Raw genomic sequence first — 20,678 nt, forward strand, 5'->3', positions numbered from 1 at the left:
AGTGACCCTGGATTCAATCTCCAGTACAAAAGGATGTAAAGAAAACTACAAATTTTGATTAATATATTGTGACAACTCTGGATAATGATTCCCTCCCTCTCTCTAGGGCTTGATCCAAGGGAATCATTTCCCTTCATTTCCTGATGTCTGTATCTTCACACATTTTGTGTAGCTTTTAATTGTTTTAGAGAGAAGTGAATCCAATTCATATTTCTACATTTCAGCTGGAACTGAAGTCTTCTTTAATGATTGACATATTGATTTTGTTTCTGGTTTTCAATTACCTCAAATTATTGGGCTAGTAATCTTCCTCTTCGTAAGATCTACAAATAATGAATTCACAATGTTCTGATAATTTTCCCCCATTTGAAAGTCCCAAATGGCCTGAATGATGCAAGTGTTCTTCTAAAGCAGCTGTCCAGGTAATTGCCAGCCCAGATCTAGTTTGTATGTTAATTTCTCAACTTAGACATTCCTGTATCAAGTAGATAGGGTGATTTTAGATTCTCAACCAGTGTGAAAGACACCATGGGGTTTTGATTTCTAATGAAAATCACATAGATCCCTGGGTAAAATCGAGTTTCTCTTTGTACTCTATCTGAATCGGCAATAAAACTATTCTATTTCCTTTATCAAGGCTGAAAAGCCCTTCCAGGGTTCTGGCTTATAAAGAAGTTTTAGTACTAGACTCTACCTTGAACAGATTCAATACTGCACCTCTTCTTACTCAAGTAGTAAAATCCAAGTTTATAACAACTGAGGTCAATTCTGAATTTGAAAACATCTTTAGGACCACTATAAGTAGTTTTCAGCTTGTTGGTCTCTTTGGCTCATAGAAATTTATTTCCTTTCTGCTGGGTTTACCTAGGCATTAAATTGTTTATATTTAAATTCAATGTTGATTCCTAGGTAAGTACAACAGAAGGAATTGTAGGCTAAATCAACCATATTTGGGGACCGCAAATTTCCCCCTCCCATAAAGTTTCAGGTAAAAGTTTGTATATGGATGTATATGTCAATTATTACAGGGAGAGTCCAAAACTTCAAATTTTTAGATGAGTCTATGACCTAAGCAAAGTTTAAAGAGAACTGTTTTTAACCTGTGTTTCTTTTGCCTAAAATTTAACAATTAGGATGTTATCTATTCCTACAAGTCCAGGAATTCTTTGGATTCACCTTCTCCACCATATATACATATCTGAGTATATTTTCTATATATTTCAAGTTAATGACTCCCCATTTGTCTTTCATACCTTTTTGATATCTCTAATTGCAATATGTTTGTAGCACTTTTTTTTACTCAATGATCAATAGAATAAGAATTCTACATGTCTCTCTTGGAATATGAGAGACACATAAAAATATAAAAAGAATATAAAAATGTGCTGCAAGAGGAGGAAAAAGGAGGGGTAGAGAGAAAGAAGAACTAGTCTATGGAATCAATGTAGTACACAGAAAAAGAGGGTTTCAAAAAGCACAAAATGAAGATGGTTAAGATTTAACCAGGAAGATGTTAGCCCTCAGAGAAGGATCACCCACTTCTGTGAGTTCATCTGTTTTCCAAAATGACTTCTTGATTAAAGCACCTAACCTACTTGATTTTTATCCTAGATATACAGAGGGACAAATGGCCTGTTCAGCAAAAAATATTAAATAATATATAAAATAAACATATACCCAAAATGTTTATAACTATGTCTCAAATATCCATTATAATTATAGTATTCAAATAGTTGAATAATTCCACACATAGATTGTGAAATAAATATAATTTATAGAAGACTTCATTGTCAATTCAGAAAAGAGAAAAACAATCAATTTTGTCATTTACTCCTACTATATTTTACTGAAATATACTAGCTAGGCAAGCATAAATAATTAGATTATCCATTTCCTGGTGAAAATTATCATCAGACACGTACAAATGAAAGTCAGAAAGTATTATAAGTAATAATTTATAAGATTGGCCTTCTGTTTTGGAAAGCTATTTGACATATGATCAATTTATTTATTAGATAAATTGGAGTGTTATGCCCAAGTCACAAGATAGTTGTGAGAATTACACAAAAAGTCTATCTCTCAAAACACAAAGAAGAAGAAAACAAAAAACAATAGCAGCTAGAGTGAGACTGTAGCACTCTCTGATTCTTTTTCTACTTTCCTGTGAATAAATCACCCAAGACTTTCCTGTTTTATAAAACAAATTATGTAATAAGTAAAATTTCTTCAACTTGAGTTATGACCCCTCAAATTTCTAACTAAGGCCAAGTATCCCCAAATATACTCATTTGTTAAATTCCATTATGTCCTTAATACTTTTCCTATATCTAGGAAACATTTAAGATAATTTCTCTTTTTCTTCTGTTTCTGTTTTTGTTTTGTTTTGCAATTATGGGAATCAAACCCCAGAGATATAAACTGCCCCCAATCTCCTCTAGGAAACATTTTATAAAATTCTCCAAAAGTCCTATAAAATTCCAGATCCTGGCAGATAGTAGGGAGAAAAGATTATCAACTCCTGCGTTAGTAGTCTCTTGAGGCTTGATCCCTTGAACTAAAATACTCCTGAAAGTTGCTAAAAGATGAAAAGAGCATACACAAGGAATAAAAAGCAAACCTTAGATAGCAAAATCTCCTTTCTCTTGTTTTAATCCCCTTCGTTCCACTTTCTTCCAGTCCTAAGCTAAGTATTTGAAAGCAAGTAATCCTATTATGAATTGAAGCAATATAATATATCCCCAAAAGTTGTTTCTTTTGAGTAGTGGGTATACCCAAAGTTGAGAGTAGCTTTGCTTTCTAATTAACAATATATGATTGATGTTAAATGTCTAACACTCCAACCTCAATAAAAATCCAATCTCTGACGGGGCATGGTGGCACATGCCTATAATCCCAGCAGCTGGGGAGGCTGAGGCAGGTGAATCACAATTTCAAAGCCAGCCTCAGCAACTTAGCAAGACCCTAAGCAACTTAGTGAGACTCTGTCTCAAAATAAAAAATAAAAAAGACTAGGGATGTGGTTTAGTGGTTAAGCACCCCTGGGTTCAATCCCTGATTTTTTAAAAAAGCTCTGTCTATACATATAACAGTAATTAAAAAAACAGAAGTAGCAACTCAGTGAGACCCTGTCTCTAAATAAAAATACAAAACAGGGCTGGGGATGTGGCTCAGTGGTCAAGTGCCCCTGAGTTCAATCCCCAGAACAAAAAAACAAAACAAAACAACAACAACAAAAATAAACCCAAAACTCAGAGGTTGTTACCAGTCTATCAGAATACTTTCAAGGGAGTTAAATTCTATCACTCCCAAATGGAAACTTATAAACTTGCCTTCCCTAGACACTTCCATATGAAAATCAATTCCTTCCTTGTTAATTTACAAGGAAATTTTCTGGTTTGATTAAAAGGACACTAAGAAGAAATATAACTTTAATCTAGTCATTTAAACTTTCTTAGACAGAAAGTCTTCCTCTATACCTTGCTATTCAAAATGTGATTTAAAAACCAGCAGAACTGGCATCATTTGGGAACTAATTAAAAATGCAAAGTATCACTGGGTGCAATGCACATGCCCATAATGCTCAGCAACTTTGGAGACTGAGGTAGGAGGACTGCAAGTTCAAGGTCAGCCTCAGTAACTTAATGAGATGCTGTCTCAAAATCAAATTTAAAAATAAAAAGGGCTGGGGATATGGTTCAATGATAGAATGCTCCTGGGTTCAACCCCCAATACCACAGTAAATAAATAAGTAAATAAATAAATAAATAAACACAGAATGTCACGAATACTATGCTTCAGCAGGACCCTACTATAACCCAGATCTAACACATCAGGATTGGCATTTTAACAAGATGCCCCATAATTTATGTACACATTAAAGTTTGAGAAGCATACAGTAAGGGGCTTTGACTAAATGAGCTTAAGGTCCTTACAGTTGTTTCCTACGGGAAAAAAAATCATCTGACAATATTGGAACCTATATTTTCGTGTGAAAAGACCTGGAAAGGGCTGAATAGAGCTACTCTGTTAGGCAAGGCAGGTGCACTCTTTCTAGCTCCCCCAATCCTCAACTGCCCCCCTTCATCCATTTATGCTAATTTCTTGGCTCCTAATTGATCTCTAAATTAGATTCCAAGCAGAATTGAGTCCTTTTTAACCAAAAAGATACGTCTTCAGAAGTAAAATTCATTAACTATATTTTTAAGTGAAAGGAAAAAAAAAAAAAAAACTGTTCATTTACCTTGATGGGAAGTAGTGAGGTCCAGGTAGGAAGTAAGGGTGATGGAAAGAGAATCGTGGTGGTGTCCCAAACAGTGTGGCTGGATGGCCAAGGGGAGGAGGCTGGTAGACGTGTGAGTGTGGAAGGGGAGGAGCCTGGGGGATTGGAGCACCTCTGGGACAAGTGGAAACGCTGGAATACTCCTTGGAAGGCTGGATGGTTGAGGTTGCAAATCTGGCATGGGCTGTACTTGCACTAGTTGGAATCCTGCTGGTGCTCTCCAGAGAGACGGGAGTGGGTCTCTTCACAGAGCGATTGGCTCCGGAAGGCAGCCGATGAGTGTCAGTTTGGGAAGGCCCAGCAAAGCGCTGAGGCGGGAGTGCCGGGCGGAGCGGCATACTTGGAGCCTGGACGGCCACCTGGGCAGTACTGGAGACACTTGGCTGGAAAAGTGTGATGGGGCTTGGGCGCTGGACTGCAGGTGTGGGCAGTTGGATGGCAGGTGGGGCTTCACCTTTAGAAATAAAAAGAGCATAGGTCAAGCATTAATTGGGTCACGGCATGTTTCTCCTTTTCCAGTAAAACAGTATCATCATTTATAGCATTTTGAATGAACTGAAGACATCGTGATTTGTTTATTAACATTTTTAGAAAATCTCTCTTTCCCAAACTCTAAGTCCCATGAGACAAGAGACCTTTTCTATTTTGTTGATTACTGCACTACTGAGGCAGAGTTCTGGTGGGCACAGATTAAGCCCCAACAAATTGTTTTGTATGAATAAATAAATGAATAAGACTACTGATTCATAAGTTGGAAGAAGGAATATATACAAATGCTGGTGTGCATATATAATTTTTTCTAGCAAGTAATTTAATATTGACAATAACTACCTTTAAGGAATGATCATCTAGGAAAGGGGACAGGGCAGTTGAACAGTAGGAAAAGTTAGACTTTGATTGAATATTATGTGAATTTTTATAAATCTAAATATACTAATTTTATTTTTAATATCAATGGAGTTTCAAATTAGCAGTATGGGTCATTTTTTCTTTCATTTTATATATTTATGTATATTAAACTAAATCATAAATGACCATTTTGTTGAAAAAAAAGAGATCAACAAAATTGTTTCACTCTATTGCAGTCAACATGAATCCATAAGGAAATTTCCAAATGAAAGAAAACATTATAGATCAACCATTTGTGACGGATATTAAAGGAAAGCTATTTATAGCAGGGCATGATGGGGATTAGGCACAATCTTTAGTCAGGTGAGCCAATTTTGTGTTTTATCTTTCTGTTCCTGAAGACAGGATGCTGACTGAGTTGCCCTGTATTCCAAATGACATATGTGGCCTAAATATAAGTAAACTTTCCTAATGAAACACTGACAGAAGTCATAGCAATAAAGTAATATTCAGTTTATTCCAGTGCAGCTAGCTGTCTGCATTAGAAAGAAAAAAAGAGGTGTCATTCAAGAACAGACTGCAGTTAGAAATGGTTCTGTCAAAGGTCAAAAGAATTACAGATGTCCTTGCAACCATAGCCAGGTAAGATCACCCCTTTTTTCTTTCAGTTAATGCAGATGATGCCTCTCCTCATCCTGGAAATCGGGAATGAAGGGACACATGCATCTGTTTCAGGATGGCGTCTAACCCAATGAAGTAGCAATAAGGTGTAAATAAAACTGTTCTGATGCTCAGTTGATGAAGTATCATGAAGTAGCCTTCTCACCTGTGAGGCATAAGTTCTAGTCAGGCCTTTCCTGATTTATCAAGCACAATCCCCTCCTTCATGTGCCCTCCAAATCTTGTAAATCTATCACTACCACAAAATAATGTAAATATTTTCATGTCTGTCACAATCACCAAGCTGGGCACTTGAGAGTGGAAACTGTTTTATTCATGTTTATAGCCCCAGAACCTGGTCAACAAAAAAATAAAGGTTGGAATGGATGAAAGAACAAACTAACAAATCAGCCTACAGCTGACATTACTTCTGCCTCTGTGCTGGTTTAAGGAAATCTAAACCTCCTCTAAAGTCAGACTAACTTGCAAAATCTCTCAAAATTTTACAAATTGGATTATTTTTGTACTCAAAACATTTACCACCCTAAATCTACCTCTGGTGCAGATTTCTTTTTCCTATACCCAGTACAAGAAGCTCTTAGTTTTTGGTAAAGAAATATGGTCTTTCTAAGCAAATGAAAAGTAAATTATAAGAGCTATAGAGAACTATTAATAAAAGTTTCAGTCACTGAGGAAGGGAGAGATGCATTCTTTACCAAAGGTATTTCTATAAGAGGAGATGAAAATGAGACATGCCATGATAATCATGCATTCGTTCAATTCAAGTATTCATTAAGCAACTAAGATGTTCCAGGCACATTTTTACTCTAAGGTCATAAATTAGGTAAATAAAGAGTTACATGAAAGCATAGATTCTGTCAAAATTCAAGTAGTGTGTGGTCGTGCATGCCTTTAATCCCAGCAACTGGGAGGTTGAGGCAGGAGGATTACAAGTTCAGAGTCAGCCTCAGGAACTTAGTGAGGCTTTAAGAAACCTGGCCAGACCCTGTCTCAAAATAAAAAATAAAAAGAGCTGGGATGAAGCTCACTGGTTAATTGCCCCAGGGTTCAATCAGGGGTACCAAAAAAATAAAAAGTAAAAAATATGGCTGCAAAACAAGAGGGTAAAGACTATAACATCCAGTCACCACTGATAAAATTGTCTGTGGACAAGGAAGGTTTGTGAAAAAGGCAGACCTTGAACTGTAGATAACATATGGTAGAAACTAGTCAGTCAGAAACTAATCAGTCCCTTGTTTTCTCTTCTCCTAGCACAGAGTTAGGTTATATTTGCCAGCCTCCCTTGCAGTTAGGAGTGGCCATGTAGATAAAGGTCAACCAGTAGAATACAAAAGAAGCAATGTCCATCTCTTCTGGGACTGGCCCATAAAAGACTCTCACCCATGATCCTCCATGCTCTTTTCCCTTCTGCAGGTCCAGGCACACCAGTACAGAGGCCTCGGATACCATATATTAAAGATGGCAGAACCACAGAGCTGGATCAACCTAAGTCTATAAATTACATTTTGGAAGAGAGCCATCTACCAACCAAAAAAACTCCTTTTGGACTTTACATGGATAAAAAAATAAGCTTTCTATTTAAACTATTTTATTTTAGGTGTTAATGCAACTAGCATGATCTAATGATTGCATGAAGAGCAGAATTTTAGATCTGTAATATAGTGTAATGACAAAAGAAAAAACAAAAAAAAATTTGTAATTGTAGACAATTCCTGCAGATCTCTTACCACCCACTTCCAAAGAGGAAGAAACCACTGCACATGCTCAATGAAAAAAAGGTGCAACCAGGTTTTTGTTGTATGACTGGGATGAACAGGGAAGCAGCAGAGCATGGCAGAAACAGACAAATTTTTCCCTACAAGAGATAATAAGGAGAAGAGAACTGGTAGGTAGTTGGGGAGAGACAGATGGAAAATGGAGAATTGAGAATAGTTAGACAATTCTAAGAAAAGTAGAACTTAGGAAAAGACAAAGGTAATAAGTAGCAAAAGAAGACTTTGCAGGTGGTGCATGCCTATAATCCCAGTGGCTTAGAAGGCTGAGCAGGAGGATTGAGAGTTCATAAGCCAGCCTCAGTAATTTAGCAAGACCCTAAGCAACTCAGTGAAAAACTTGCCTCTAAATAAAATATAAAAATGGCTGGGGATGTGGCTCAGTGGTTAAACCCTGCTGGAGTTCAATCCCTGGTATCAAATTATAAAAGACTTTGCTTTGAACTATGTGATTCCACCCTCCTTGCCTTTTCAAGAAAATTTATAACAATTACATCACTTTTCAAGGAATATTTTTAGCCATAACTTGAGTTTCTTATGGATGTAACACTTTTCTGGAATGGACCTTAAGACCTCGACAAGTAAACCATCTTTTTAAAAAATGAATCAGAATATAATTATACCACAATATAATCATAACAGCATCAGAATCATGAAAATTTGTTTTCTTTTGTGTTTTGTTTAAGCAAGAAGTAGGTAAACTAAAAATGCCATGTATTTACTATGAAAAAATTAAATGTAGTAGACTTCTAAATTAAAAATTTAGAGAAAATTATGAATTCTAAAAAAGGAAAATGTCAATTAGTTAAGATTTAGTACAGAAAAACAATTTCAGGATTGACAAATGAAATAATAAATAATATAATCAGAAAATTCATACATGTGCAAAGTGACATTTAAAAGGCATGCTAAAATATAGTTTCTACCTAAGTTCCAAAACCTTTAACTAAATTTGAACACTAATACTAATATAAAATGAAGATGCTGGCATAACTAGCATCAAAGACACCTGAAATAATAAACCTAAAGAGAATTCTCGACTATTATGCTATAAGCACCTTCAGATATTAAAAACTGAAGATGATGTTGGAATATGGCATTAAATGTGAGAGGCAAAGTAAATAATGCATTGGATATAAAAATAATACCAGACGAGAACTATAGATTATATCAAATATATAGTAAAATTAGTTTTATTTGCATCTACCTTTTCCACAACTACATTATGAACACTCTGATACCAGAAACTATAAAATCATCTTTATATTTTGTCCACAGCACAGACCTACAATAGGTACTTAAAAAATATAAGGCAGCACAATGGGCAGGTAGGCAGGCAAACAAATACGGTTTTAGAATTTATTCAGAAGACATCTGAGATAGCAAAAATTGCCAAAATAGGGAGAATATCAAATTATATTCCAGTTTTCAAATAGATTGAATAGCTTAATGGGATAAAAATATACTAGGAAGATCTGCACAAATTATTGCTTATTAGAACAGGCATGGTAGAATACACAATAAAAGGAAATAAGCTTGACTGAGAGTCAATATTAGAGAAAGACCCTAGACAGCTAATGAATTCAGTGTGTTAAATATCATGCAGTACAATCTTAGCATTTCTAAATTTAAATTCCTCAGTAATGAGAAAAGACAAAACAAAATCCACTCTGGGATTATTTCCTTTTGGAACCCCAATATCCAATATGATAAGAAAGTTGATAAGGATAACTAAAATAAAAGGTTAAAGAAAAGTGGATGTTATTTTATATAATAAATGCTAAAAACACAGAAGAAAAAAATATGTGCTCCCAGATTAAAAAGCTTCTATGGCTAACTGGCCAAAATCAAAGTAAACCAATTAAAAGTTTGTCCAAATGAGCAAAACAAATAAATCTAAATATTGTAAGTTATATGCAAATAAAAGGTAGAATTAAGGAAAACTGAAGTAACTAAGTCTGAGAGACCTCCAAGTCAATACTAACTGATTTTCTTAAATACTTTAAATAGGAAGAAGAAAATCAGTGGACTCATTTAGTCATTGTAATACAAAAGACAACAGAGAGACTCAATAAACTCCTTCCTACTGAAGACCTTTCAAAGATTTCTGAATTCTAATTAACTTTGACAGCAGATAGTTCAAGAATATTAGATCAACTACAGTAAGATGGTAAATTCACATAATGTTTTAATCCAAATGGACAGAATGAATAAAGACAGATCTTAAGGTAGCATTCACCTGAGAATTATAGTGAAATTCAAAAGCAAAATTGAGAAAATATTAGATAAAATAAATACAAATGGCCTCTTACAAGAGCATTTTTGGAAAGTCAACATAATTTTTAGCTATTGGAAATGGTAACCTGAGTACTTTAGCTTGGTGAATCTATTTTTATACCTGAAAACTGATCAAATCTATACAGTATCATGTTAGAATGCAAAACTTGCTAGAAAAAAAAAGAGAATAAGTTGTTTCTGCAAGAGGAAAGTCACATTTCACTACCTTGACATCTCTCTTTCATAGTATTAAAACAAATATGCTTGAATAATAAAATTACCATGACTTTATGTTTAGAATATGAAAGTAGTTGAAAGAAACAACAAAAAAGGTATAAAATTAACATCTGCAGATAATAAGAGATTAAAATTGATTCCTCCGGAGATCTGTGCTATAATTCATTATTATCAGTTTTATAAATTACTTAGAATATGAAATATACAATGCAAGTATTCCAAATCTGCAAGTGATACTAACTTCTCTAAGTAATATAACATCCTGATGAGAATAATCTTCAGATAACATATTTAAAATCTGTATGATTAGATAGCATTGTAGCAGAAAAATTTAATCATTTATTATTAAGATGGTATCTGGGAAAATAATTCTCCAATTATGATTGTAAAATAAAATTCTCTAATTGTTATTTGAGATCCAAGAAAGGAATAGTTACTGAAACAAAGGCTATTGTTAAAAAAATCATTACCTTGTGTTTGGTTATTATTGCGTATGACTATAAATTGCTTCCTATAATTCTGTCTGCCATACTTACAACATCAATACAACATCACAGGTGCAAGAACTCTATCAACATTAGAAGAAAACCTTCCAGTTTCTAGCCACCCCATATCTTTGTATGGAATAAAATTAAGATAGTATATTATAAATTCCTACTGCTTCAAATAGGAATATTGATAAATCTGTTTCTTAGAAAGCATACAGTATATTTAACAGTGGATGCAAGAGATCTAACTGAAGTGTCAGAAAAGAGGAATAAAATACAGAAACACGTATTATGAAAACAGAAATCACAAATAACGTAGCATGCTGGGCATAGTGACAGGTTTCTATAATCCCAGTTACATAAGAGACTGAGGCAGGAAGGTGGCAAGTCCTCAAAAATAAAAAATAAAGAACTGGAAGTGAAATAAGTGAGACTCAGAAAGTTAAGGATCATATAATTTCTCTCACATGTGGAAACTATAGAGAGAAGAAAGGGAAAAGAAGGGGGAAGATCCCATGAAAACAGAAAGGAGGCCAGTAGAAAAAGGGGACCAGAGGGAGGGAAAAGAAAAGGGTAAGCAGAGGTACTTCTGGGAATGAAGCTGACCAAATCATGTTAATGCATGTAAGAATACTTGACAATAAATCCCAATATTACATATAATTATAATGCACCAATAAAGTAAATAAATAAATAGATGAATGCCTGGGACAGTTGTAGATCACGCAAATTCAATCCCCAATATCACAAAAAGAAAAAAATAGCATGGAAACAAAGTAAATAAAGACATAAATAAGGCTATTTTAAAATACAAGATTAAAGGCAATACTACCGAACAGTAAAGGGTAAGAGTACCTGACTATACTGGGAAGGGAAAAAGTTACGGGATCAGCTTTCTGAATCTTTTTCTTTGGTGTAGACATCTTGGATATGGCTTTGTTGTTACTGACTGCTAAAATGATACAGTAAAAGAAACATTGAAAATGCTTACAATTATAAGAAGTCAATTTCCAAGATAGCTCTACCTCTCAGCTCATAGGAGTAGCCTTATCATCAGGAAGATGTAAACAAGGAAATTTGTCTTCAGTAGTTTTATGACAAGTGACAGCAATAGTCAATGGACAAAGCTCTTCCTAAGAGATGGTTAAAATAGGTGCAGGAAGAACAAACCAATGATGGATAGCCCAATAACAAGATACAAGGTTCTCAATTTTGAGTTCCTACAATCAGTCGACAGACATGTTATAAAGAACCTCTGAGCCAGGCACAGTGGTACACACCTGTAATCCCCACTACTCAGGAGTCTGAGGCAGGAGGATGGAAAGTTCAAGGTCAGCCTCAGCAACTCAGTGAGACCTTGTCTCAAAATAAAGAAAAAAGGACTGGGGAATGTAGCTCAGTAGTAGAGTACTCCTGTGTTCAATCCCCAATACCACAAATAAAAAAAGTAACTGATAATAGAGAAGAAATTTGGAGAGAGAGAATAACCCAAACAAATATTTAGTAGAAAATGACTAACTTCCATTGCTTTTCCAGAGCATCAAGAGAGAGGTTTTTAACAGATCAGGTCATTACTAAGTTCCAGGACAGGATGCCTCATTAGTGAAACATTCTTTTATGCTGAGAGTAAAAAGACACTCCTACTTCCTACTGAATTACCTCAGTCATTTCTGCGTTATCTGACTAATCCAGGGGCTCATTCTGACTTGCTTAAAAGGTGAGGTTTTACACATGAATTTGCTACTCTGGCAAACCAAGTGTTTTGAGGGCTACTGAAATTTCTCCTTCTCCTATTGAATGTTCTTTGATCCCCACCCCCTTAATAGTATTGTTCTAAATTCTGAGCCTAATATCTAAACCTCTCAGAAACAAAATTTCAACTTGAGGTAAAATTTTCATGCGGCTATTTTAAAAGTAGTAATCTACAATAAAACCAACTCACCAACTGGATGAGTGATGGTGTTCTGTAGGCTGGGAATTACCACAGAGTAGGTAGGTGAGCGATAAGGATAAATTGTTGTAGGATTTGTAGAGATAATATTCTGTGTGGTACCAGAAAATACATTGGAAACACTTAGAGGGAAGCGTTTTCGCTTCCCAGGACGAGGTTGATAAACCCAACCTATAGAAGAAGATAGACTGTTTTTAATATAAATGAACAGACTCTACTTAGCTTTAAATAATTCTTTTCATTCTAAAAATGTAATATAATTCAAAGTTTTTAAAAGCATTTTTCCGAGTTCTATGATAATATTTGGGTGAATGACTCCTCCGCTGGGCAAGTTAACATACATATCCATACAGCTCCTAACTAGTTGTCAATTTTGTAACCCATAGCTGAAAGGAGGGTCAAATGTCTTATATCCCTTAACACATTGAATCTGTAGCAGAATGTACCTCAAAGTCATCGAGTTTAAATCCCAAAAGCATTCCTCTACTTATAAAGCAATGCCTCCATAAGACTTTATTCATCTCCTTCTGTTTCCTCCCTTTCCATAAAATTGTCTATATCTTACAATATAATAGTCACTAATAACTAGTCACTATTTTTATGCCTAGTTCAGGAAGATTCACTCTCCTAGACTTAGCAATCTCCAAAACCATAATAAACAACTCAATTTCCTTCCAAAGTTAGAAGAGTAACATCAGGGCAGTTGTAGCTACTGCATAACCAGAAGAATCACTGTTCCTCTGTAGTTACTACCTCTGCTCTTCCCTCCTAAGACTGTTCATATCTCAGGAAAAAAGTAATTCTTTCACACACTGTGTAGTTATGTTAGCCACATACTGTGTATTTTCCCAAGTTTAATCTCAGCATCCTTGCTACTGGGGAAGAATCAGATTCATTTAAAATTATAACATGAAGGGAATAAATGTGTCAAACAAAGAGGACTATGTTCTAACACACACATGTTAAAATATAACATGGTATTAGTCCTTACTTTTTCATTATCTTTTAAGTGAACACTGCACATTTATTTCTGTTGCCATGATTTTAATATGCCCAGTATACCCTAGAAATCTAGAGATTTACTGTCTTTAAATTTATACCCATATCTATATGTTTCTGTTTAAATTTAATCAAAACTACTGTGAAACTGTATGTCCTCTAGTTTGCATCAGTTGACAAGTATGAGGCCAGTCAGATAGTCCCCCATTTCTATTTAAGAAAATTTATGCTTTGTATTTCAATCATTGCTATAATGGTCATTATTCTCTTTCTTGCACATTATCAGTTTAGGAAAAAATTACACACTTTTGTCCTTCAATCTCAACCTAACTTAGCCTGTATCTAAATAAATTTAAAATAAGTTAAAGACTGTTTATTTCATTTGATTACCAGGAAATTCCTCTCTGTGCTTTTCTTTAATCTTTTGTGCTTCATCATAATAAGGTTTCTTTTGTTCTTCACTAAGTTTGTTCCACTCTAACCCGAGCTGGACACTGATTTCTGCATTGTTGGCCGCTGGGTTAGCTTTGGCTAGTGCTGGCCGGTGGATCCTTGCCCAAACCATAAATGCATTCATGGGTCGCTTCACGTGACCATTTCTGTCCTTACTGAAGGGAGTATCTGGTATTCCTACATGACAAAAATTAAGAGACTAAATTAATGTGACACACATACAACCTTCAGATGTGTACCTTCATCTAAACTTATTTTTTAAGTAACTGAAGAAATTATACACTTCAATACAAAGAATTGCTAATATTCCAGAATGCCTTATAATCCCTGAACTCAGAATTCTAAACTATAGCTTAGAAGGACTCTTTTCAGGAAATAATAATGTTGAAGACACAGTAAATTGCTGATTTATTATTCCTTTGAGCTTTATTAAGAGCTCTAACAATAATTAACATTTTGTTTACTTCCCACTAAAAACAGTCCATCATTAGCCAGGAGAGAAACCATGACTTATTCATGACTATAAGTCTAACATTAAGTAGACATTCTCTATACATTTAAAGGAGCTCATTTACAGGGTGCTGTAATGTCCTTTGAAGCTAAAGTAATTATAATACTATATTAATTGTATTTCACTGTGATGGTGAAGTTCCTGTTAAAGCAAACCATGTTCTACAAGATAAATAAGAAAAAAATAATAAAAGTGACTTTCAAGAGTCACAGCTTGTTGAAATAAAGAAAATTGGCTAAATTCACATTTCTACATAGTTCATAAAAATACTGTCTGTAAGCTTCCTATTTTTTTATTGTAGGGTTACTTGATTTATAAAATTCTTATTAAAATATGTACAGGATAAAATGTTAGTGTAAAGACAACTACTCTATTATATCCTTTCGATAACCGAAAGCAAAATCTAAAAACTGGGGAAGATAAAAGCAAGCAGATAAAGTGGGTAGGAGAAATTAGTAAAACAAAAGTAAAAATAAATAAAAGTGTTTAAAAACACAATATAGGAGTGTACTAAAAGCTTTTAGAAGTTACATTTAATCATTTATCATTTTCTCCTAGAAAAATGTTTACTGTTCATTTTTAAAGAAAATAACCTCCATAGTGGGGATAAACTTTACTGTTTAATTATAACTATTTTTTTCATTAAACATCACTGTTTCTTCTATTTCTTACACAGAGTATTGACCTACTATAATAGGATATAGTTAATTTTTTTGTAGCACATAAACTGAAAGCTTTGCCATTGTCTAGCAAGAATATTTCTAGTTTGGTGTACAAAAATTAGCTAAATCTCATTGCTTACGGGTCCTTAAAACATTTTTTAAGACTGTGGGTCTCTCGAACGTGCTAAGTGTATTTTACCGGTATACATACAAGTCAATCAGAAGTGATACCTGTGCAGCCTAAGAATCAGTTCCGTGATTTTATTTTTCTAGTTTAGGCTTCTGAACTGCTGACATGTCTGCTATGGGGCAACATAGGCGAAGGTTTGAAAACCAGACTCCCCTGCCGTCTAATACCTGCGTCTGAGGGCAGCACGGTGAGCGGGACATCTTTGGTTTCAATTTTTACAGAAGGCTCCAGTAAGGATTGCATTTTAATAGGCACTGGTGTCAGGGGAACCTTGGTCAATCTTATCAGCTCAGAAGGTGGAGGTCCCTGAAATTGGATCCGGGCCCCCGGAGGGACGGTGTGGAGAGTCAAAGGGATCCTGAGGTCTGGCTGGTGCGGCCCAAAAGCGCTGGACGGCTGGGCTAGGATGACCTCCTTGCTGCCATGGCCCAGGCCATTGGAGGGGGGCTCCGCGCCCAGCCTGCAGTCCTCGGAGAGTCTCTCCGGCTCCTCGGTTTTGATGACTCCTTCTCCGACGGCCGCCAGGCTTTTGCCTTCCCTGCCTTTCGCCGCATCCCTCATGACCTCCTCTGCCTCCAGCTTGCCCTTCTTCTCGTCCCCTCGGCGGCTGTCGAGGGCCGGCCCAGGGCCTTCCACCTTGGCCGCCCTGCAGGCTCTAGGGCCCGCCTCGACCGCCCTCCGAGGGCCGGTCGACGGGTCCAAGGCGGGCCCCAGCTCCTGCTTCTCCGCCTTGACCTGCAGCGCCCGCGGCTGCACCGGGCGCAGCTCGGGCCTGCAGGGGGCGCCCTCGGACGCGGGAGGCGGAGGCAACAGCAGCAGCTCGGACCTCAGCTGCAGCAGCCGCGCCTGCGCGGGCGAGACGGCGGCGCCCTCGTCCTGGGCCTGAGGCAGTATAGGCCCCGGCGGCAGCAGCAACACCTGCTCCGGCTTCACCTGAAGCAGCCGCCGTGCGGTGGACGGGACGCCCGACGCCGGGGCTTCTCCGCACGACGAGGCCACCGTCGCAATGGCGGCCCCGCACGGGGCCGGCGGCGACGGAGGAGGCTCGGCGGCCGCCGCCCGAAAGGCACTGCCCTCGACCGGCAGCGGGGGCGGAGCGGGGCGCAACCGGCGCGGTGGGGTCGCCCGTGGCAGTTGGCGCGGCTGGGGCGGCGGCTCCGGCCTGGCTCTCTCCATGGGGGGGAGGGGGACGCCCGGCCTGGGTCCGGCCGGGATTGTGAGCTCAGCCGTTTGTTGGCGACCTTCCCCCTCCCCCTTTCGGTTAAGACCCTTCCAAGGCCTTTGCTACCCAGAACCCTACGCGGTTCAAAATGCAGCCTCCGTCCCAGCCTCGTCCAATCGGAAGCGCCCCGCCGCGTCCGGCACGCCAATCGCAGGCACGTTCTCCGGCTCCGCCCGCCCTTCACTCGCGCCTCGTGCCGAAGCCTCGAATCACCCGAGATAGCCGGAGCAGCAGCACGTGTTCCCCATTTTCCCCTCTGACTCTCCCTCTCTTCCGGAGTTCTCTTCCGGGCCGTTGTCCCTAGTTACCCCTCCCCCGCCCGGAGCACCGACAATGGCGTTGCCCTGGAGACGGAGCGGTTCCAAGCCCCCGACCTCCGGGGATAAAGTCGGGAGCCTCCTACGTGAGCTGGAACCAGGCCTTGTGCCTGCGTTTTGCAAGGACGACCCTGAACATCCTGGGGCCTCTGGACTGTCACGGATTGTCATCGAGGAGGTGTGGGGGAATTTCTAACTTCTCAGTAACCCCATTTGTCGAAAGCTTGGGGATGGTGTTCAATTTACTGTGGTCATTGTGCTGTGAAACTTGAAATTGCCAAGTCCTCCGGGCCCTATTTCCCGAATACACACCAAAGTCATCCACTTCTTTGGGGCTCCATCGCCGTGACCCTGTTCCAAGCTTCCATCATCTTTTACCTGGATGCTTCCGTAGTCCTATAAATAGTCATGCTTTTCACTGTCGTCCTGTTTCAGCTGCCAGAATTTTTTAAAAATACAAATCTAGTCGATCGCACCATTTTCCCATTCCATTTTCCTATCCGCGGCTTCCTACTGGCCATGCGATACAAAGGTCCAAAATCCTTGGCAAAACCTTTGACGTGTCCAAATGGCTTGGGCTCCCCCTCCTGTTACTGTTCATCACTCTGACTCGGTGTGCTTCGGCCTCATCCTCCCTCAGACCCCTTATCATTCCTTCCTACCACAGGTCCTTTTTACATACCTGGGATGCTGTTCCTCCCTAGGTTATCCTTAACTGCTGCTCATTTTTCAAATTGCGATTCGACTGGCACTTCTTCCCAGAAAGCTTGTCTGACTCTGAAAATCAGGTCGGATCTCCTTTATGTACTCATACCTCCATCACTTCCTTTAAAGGGCTTATCACAATTGGTAATTATATGTTTCTTTATGTGACTCTGCTGCCTTCCCGACTTGACTATAAACCTCCTTTAGGGCGGAAGTGCTCGTCTTTGGTGCAGCATTGAATCCTCAGTGATTACCATTGAGCCTGGCATACAGTAAGTATTCAATAAATACTTGATGAATGAATAAGTACTCCTTTATTAAGGGCTTCCTGTTATGCTGGTCACTATTTCAGGTCATTTCCATGTTTATGCCGCCTCTTTTCTTAGGATTGTGTTTGTATTTACATTAAACATCAAGAAAAGGAGAAATCCTGCATTCACATTGTTACATTTCTCAACTAAAAGCTACAGATTTATTTTGATGTAGATGATTTTTGCAAGCATGATATTTCTCAAAGAAGACCAACTCCAATTCTCTTTATAACCCTTCATTGTTAAATGTGGTGAAAAGAAGTTCTTAACACCTGAAAGCAGACAAAGGCAGTGGTCCTTGAACTTTTTAATCTCAGGAATACTTTACACCCATACAAACTATCAAAGATCCCAAATGGTTTTTATTTGAGTGGGTTTTATCTGTCAAGATGTACTGTATTATAAATAAAAGCAAAAAATTATTAAAGTTAGTAGGTCTTTTAAAATATCAATAATAAACCCATTGCATATTAACATGACACATTTTCATGAGGGGAAAAGTCCAATATTTTCCAATAGCATTGTGGATCTATGTATGACCTAAAAATAGCTGGATTCTCACATCTCCCACATTCATTCTGCTGTGATTTACATCATAGATCATTCAGGCTTTGGAAAACTTCACTGTACACTCATGAAATAATGAAGACAAAATAACAAATACTGTCTTAGAACTATTATGCAGATAGTCTTAACCTAGCAAACTCTCTGAAAGGGTCAGTCCCTGTGGCACTTTGAGAACCACCCAACTGAAGTTTAAATGAAAGAATCAGGTGTGGGCATAAGCAAAGGCTGACAAGAGAGGCAAATAAATTACTTTTGATTTTCTGCAATATTGTAGTTTATATTCAAATCTAAGTTACTGAAAATGGGTTGACAACATATGCATGGATTTATTTCTGAACTCTGTTCTGTCCCTTCATTCTATATGCCTATCTTTATTCTAGTATCACAGTCTTTATTACTGTAGCTTTGTGGTAAATTTTGAAATTAGGTTATGTAAGTCCTTAAACTTTGTTCTTTTTCAAAATTACATTGGCTTTTCTCAGTCCTTAAGATTTAAAATGTAAACTTTAGGATTATTTTATCAATTTAGAAAAATCTGGTATTTCGATAGGAATTGCATTAACTCTATGGACCAATTTCAGAGAAGCTGTCATCTGAAAAATATTGACTTTTCTGATTTGCAAAAGTGGATAGTGTCTTCATTTATGTAGTTCTTTAATTTTTTGACAATGGTAATTTTCAGTGTACATTTCTACACTTACTTTCATTAAATATATTCTTTAATTCTTAATTCTTTTGAATGCTTTTACAAATGTAATTGCTTTCTTAATTTCATTTCTTGTTTATTTTATATTGATTAGGGGGACTGGGTATTGGGGATTGAACCCAGGGGCACTTTACCACTGAGCTACATTCCCAGCCTTTTGTATTTTTAATTTTGAGACAGGGTCTCACTGAATTGTTGAGGCTGGCCTTGAACTTTGCAATCCTCCTGCCTTAGCCTCCTGAATTACTGGGATATATTGATTTTTGTGTTATTATTTTCTTGCCTTATTACACTAGCTGGAACCTCCAGTCTAATATTAAACAAAATTGATGAAAGTAGACATCCTTGCTTTGTACCCAGTTTTAGGGAGAAAGTATTCAGTCATTCACCTTTAAGCTTGTTATTAGTTGTAGGTCTGAGTAGTTGCCTTTCATCAGGTTAAGGAAGTTTCCTCCTATTCCTGCTTTATTGGGAGCTTTTTCATGAAGTGTTGCTTGATTTTATCAAATTCTTCTTTTACATCTACTAGGATGATAATATAGCTTTCTCCTTTGTTCTAGGGGTCAGCAAAAGTTTTCCTAGAGGGCTGTATACTAAACATTCTGTACTCTGTGAATTAAATTATATGATCTCTGTTGCAACCAATCAACTCTACATTTGTAGGATGAAAACAATCATATATAACCTGTAAATGAATAGGCATGGCAGTATTCCAATAAAACTTTACAAAAGGCATGCCTAATTTAGTCTGAGTCATAATTTGCTGACTCCTGCTTTATTCTATTAGTAAGTAAATGAATTATATTACTATTCAGATGATAAACTAACCTAAATTCCTGGGGGGAAATAACTCACTTGGTTATAAATTATTATAAGTTAATTCATTTTATATATTACTGAATATGCCATATTCATACATGCATATAACATAATTCAGTCAGTCTTGTTCTCCAGTACTTCTTTTTGTCCCCTCTTCCCTTCTCTGTTTTCTCTATTCACTGAAAGAATTTTAGCATTTATATTTATGAAAGGTACTGATCTGTAGTTTCTTATAACTTAAGTCTTTGGCATCAACATAAAATGAGCAAGAACATAACATGTCCCCTTCTACTTTTAAAAAGACTTGTTGGATTGATATTGTTAATTTCTTAAATGTTAATAGACTTTACCAGGAAAGTCTTCTAGACCTATATTTTCCTTTGTAGAAAGAGTTTTTAAATAACTTAATTAAATATTAGTACCTTTACTTTGACATAGATCTATTCTGATTTTATATTTCTTCATTAATCCACTTTATCATTTCTATCTTCAAATTTACCTGTCTCATCTTAGTTGTCCAATTGTTGATTTAAGGTTGTTTATAATATTCCTTTATAATACTTTTTATTTCTGTAGATTTCAGAATGTTACCACTTTTATTCCTAATGTTGATAATTTTTCATCTCTTCCTTGGTTATTTTACTCAAATATTATCAAATTCATAGATATTTTCAAAGATCAA

The 20,678-nt window shown here is 37.1% G+C and overlaps 1 protein-coding gene across 2 annotated transcripts in view; it reads right to left on the reverse strand.

The window, feature by feature from the left end:
• Window positions 1-16,525, reverse strand: part of Sox30 (SRY-box transcription factor 30) — a 36,276-nt gene extending 19,751 nt beyond the window's left edge. The window contains exons 1-4 of one of the 2 annotated variants that reach the window (XM_047556843.1): window positions 15,517-16,525; window positions 13,924-14,163; window positions 12,526-12,705; window positions 4,241-4,733 (exon numbers count right to left, since the gene is read on the reverse strand). In XM_047556843.1, the coding sequence (XP_047412799.1) occupies window positions 4,241-4,733; window positions 12,526-12,705; window positions 13,924-14,163; window positions 15,517-16,525 (1,922 nt within the window). The remainder of the gene's footprint in view (window positions 1-4,240; window positions 4,734-12,525; window positions 12,706-13,923; window positions 14,164-15,516) is intronic. The other variant, XM_047556844.1, reaches the window with a different exon arrangement.
• Window positions 16,526-20,678: the final 4,153 nt, after the last annotated feature.

The sequence above is a fragment of the Sciurus carolinensis genome, chromosome 6 (genome assembly GCF_902686445.1).
Source record: "Sciurus carolinensis chromosome 6, mSciCar1.2, whole genome shotgun sequence".
Taxonomy (NCBI): Eukaryota; Metazoa; Chordata; class Mammalia; order Rodentia; family Sciuridae; genus Sciurus; species Sciurus carolinensis.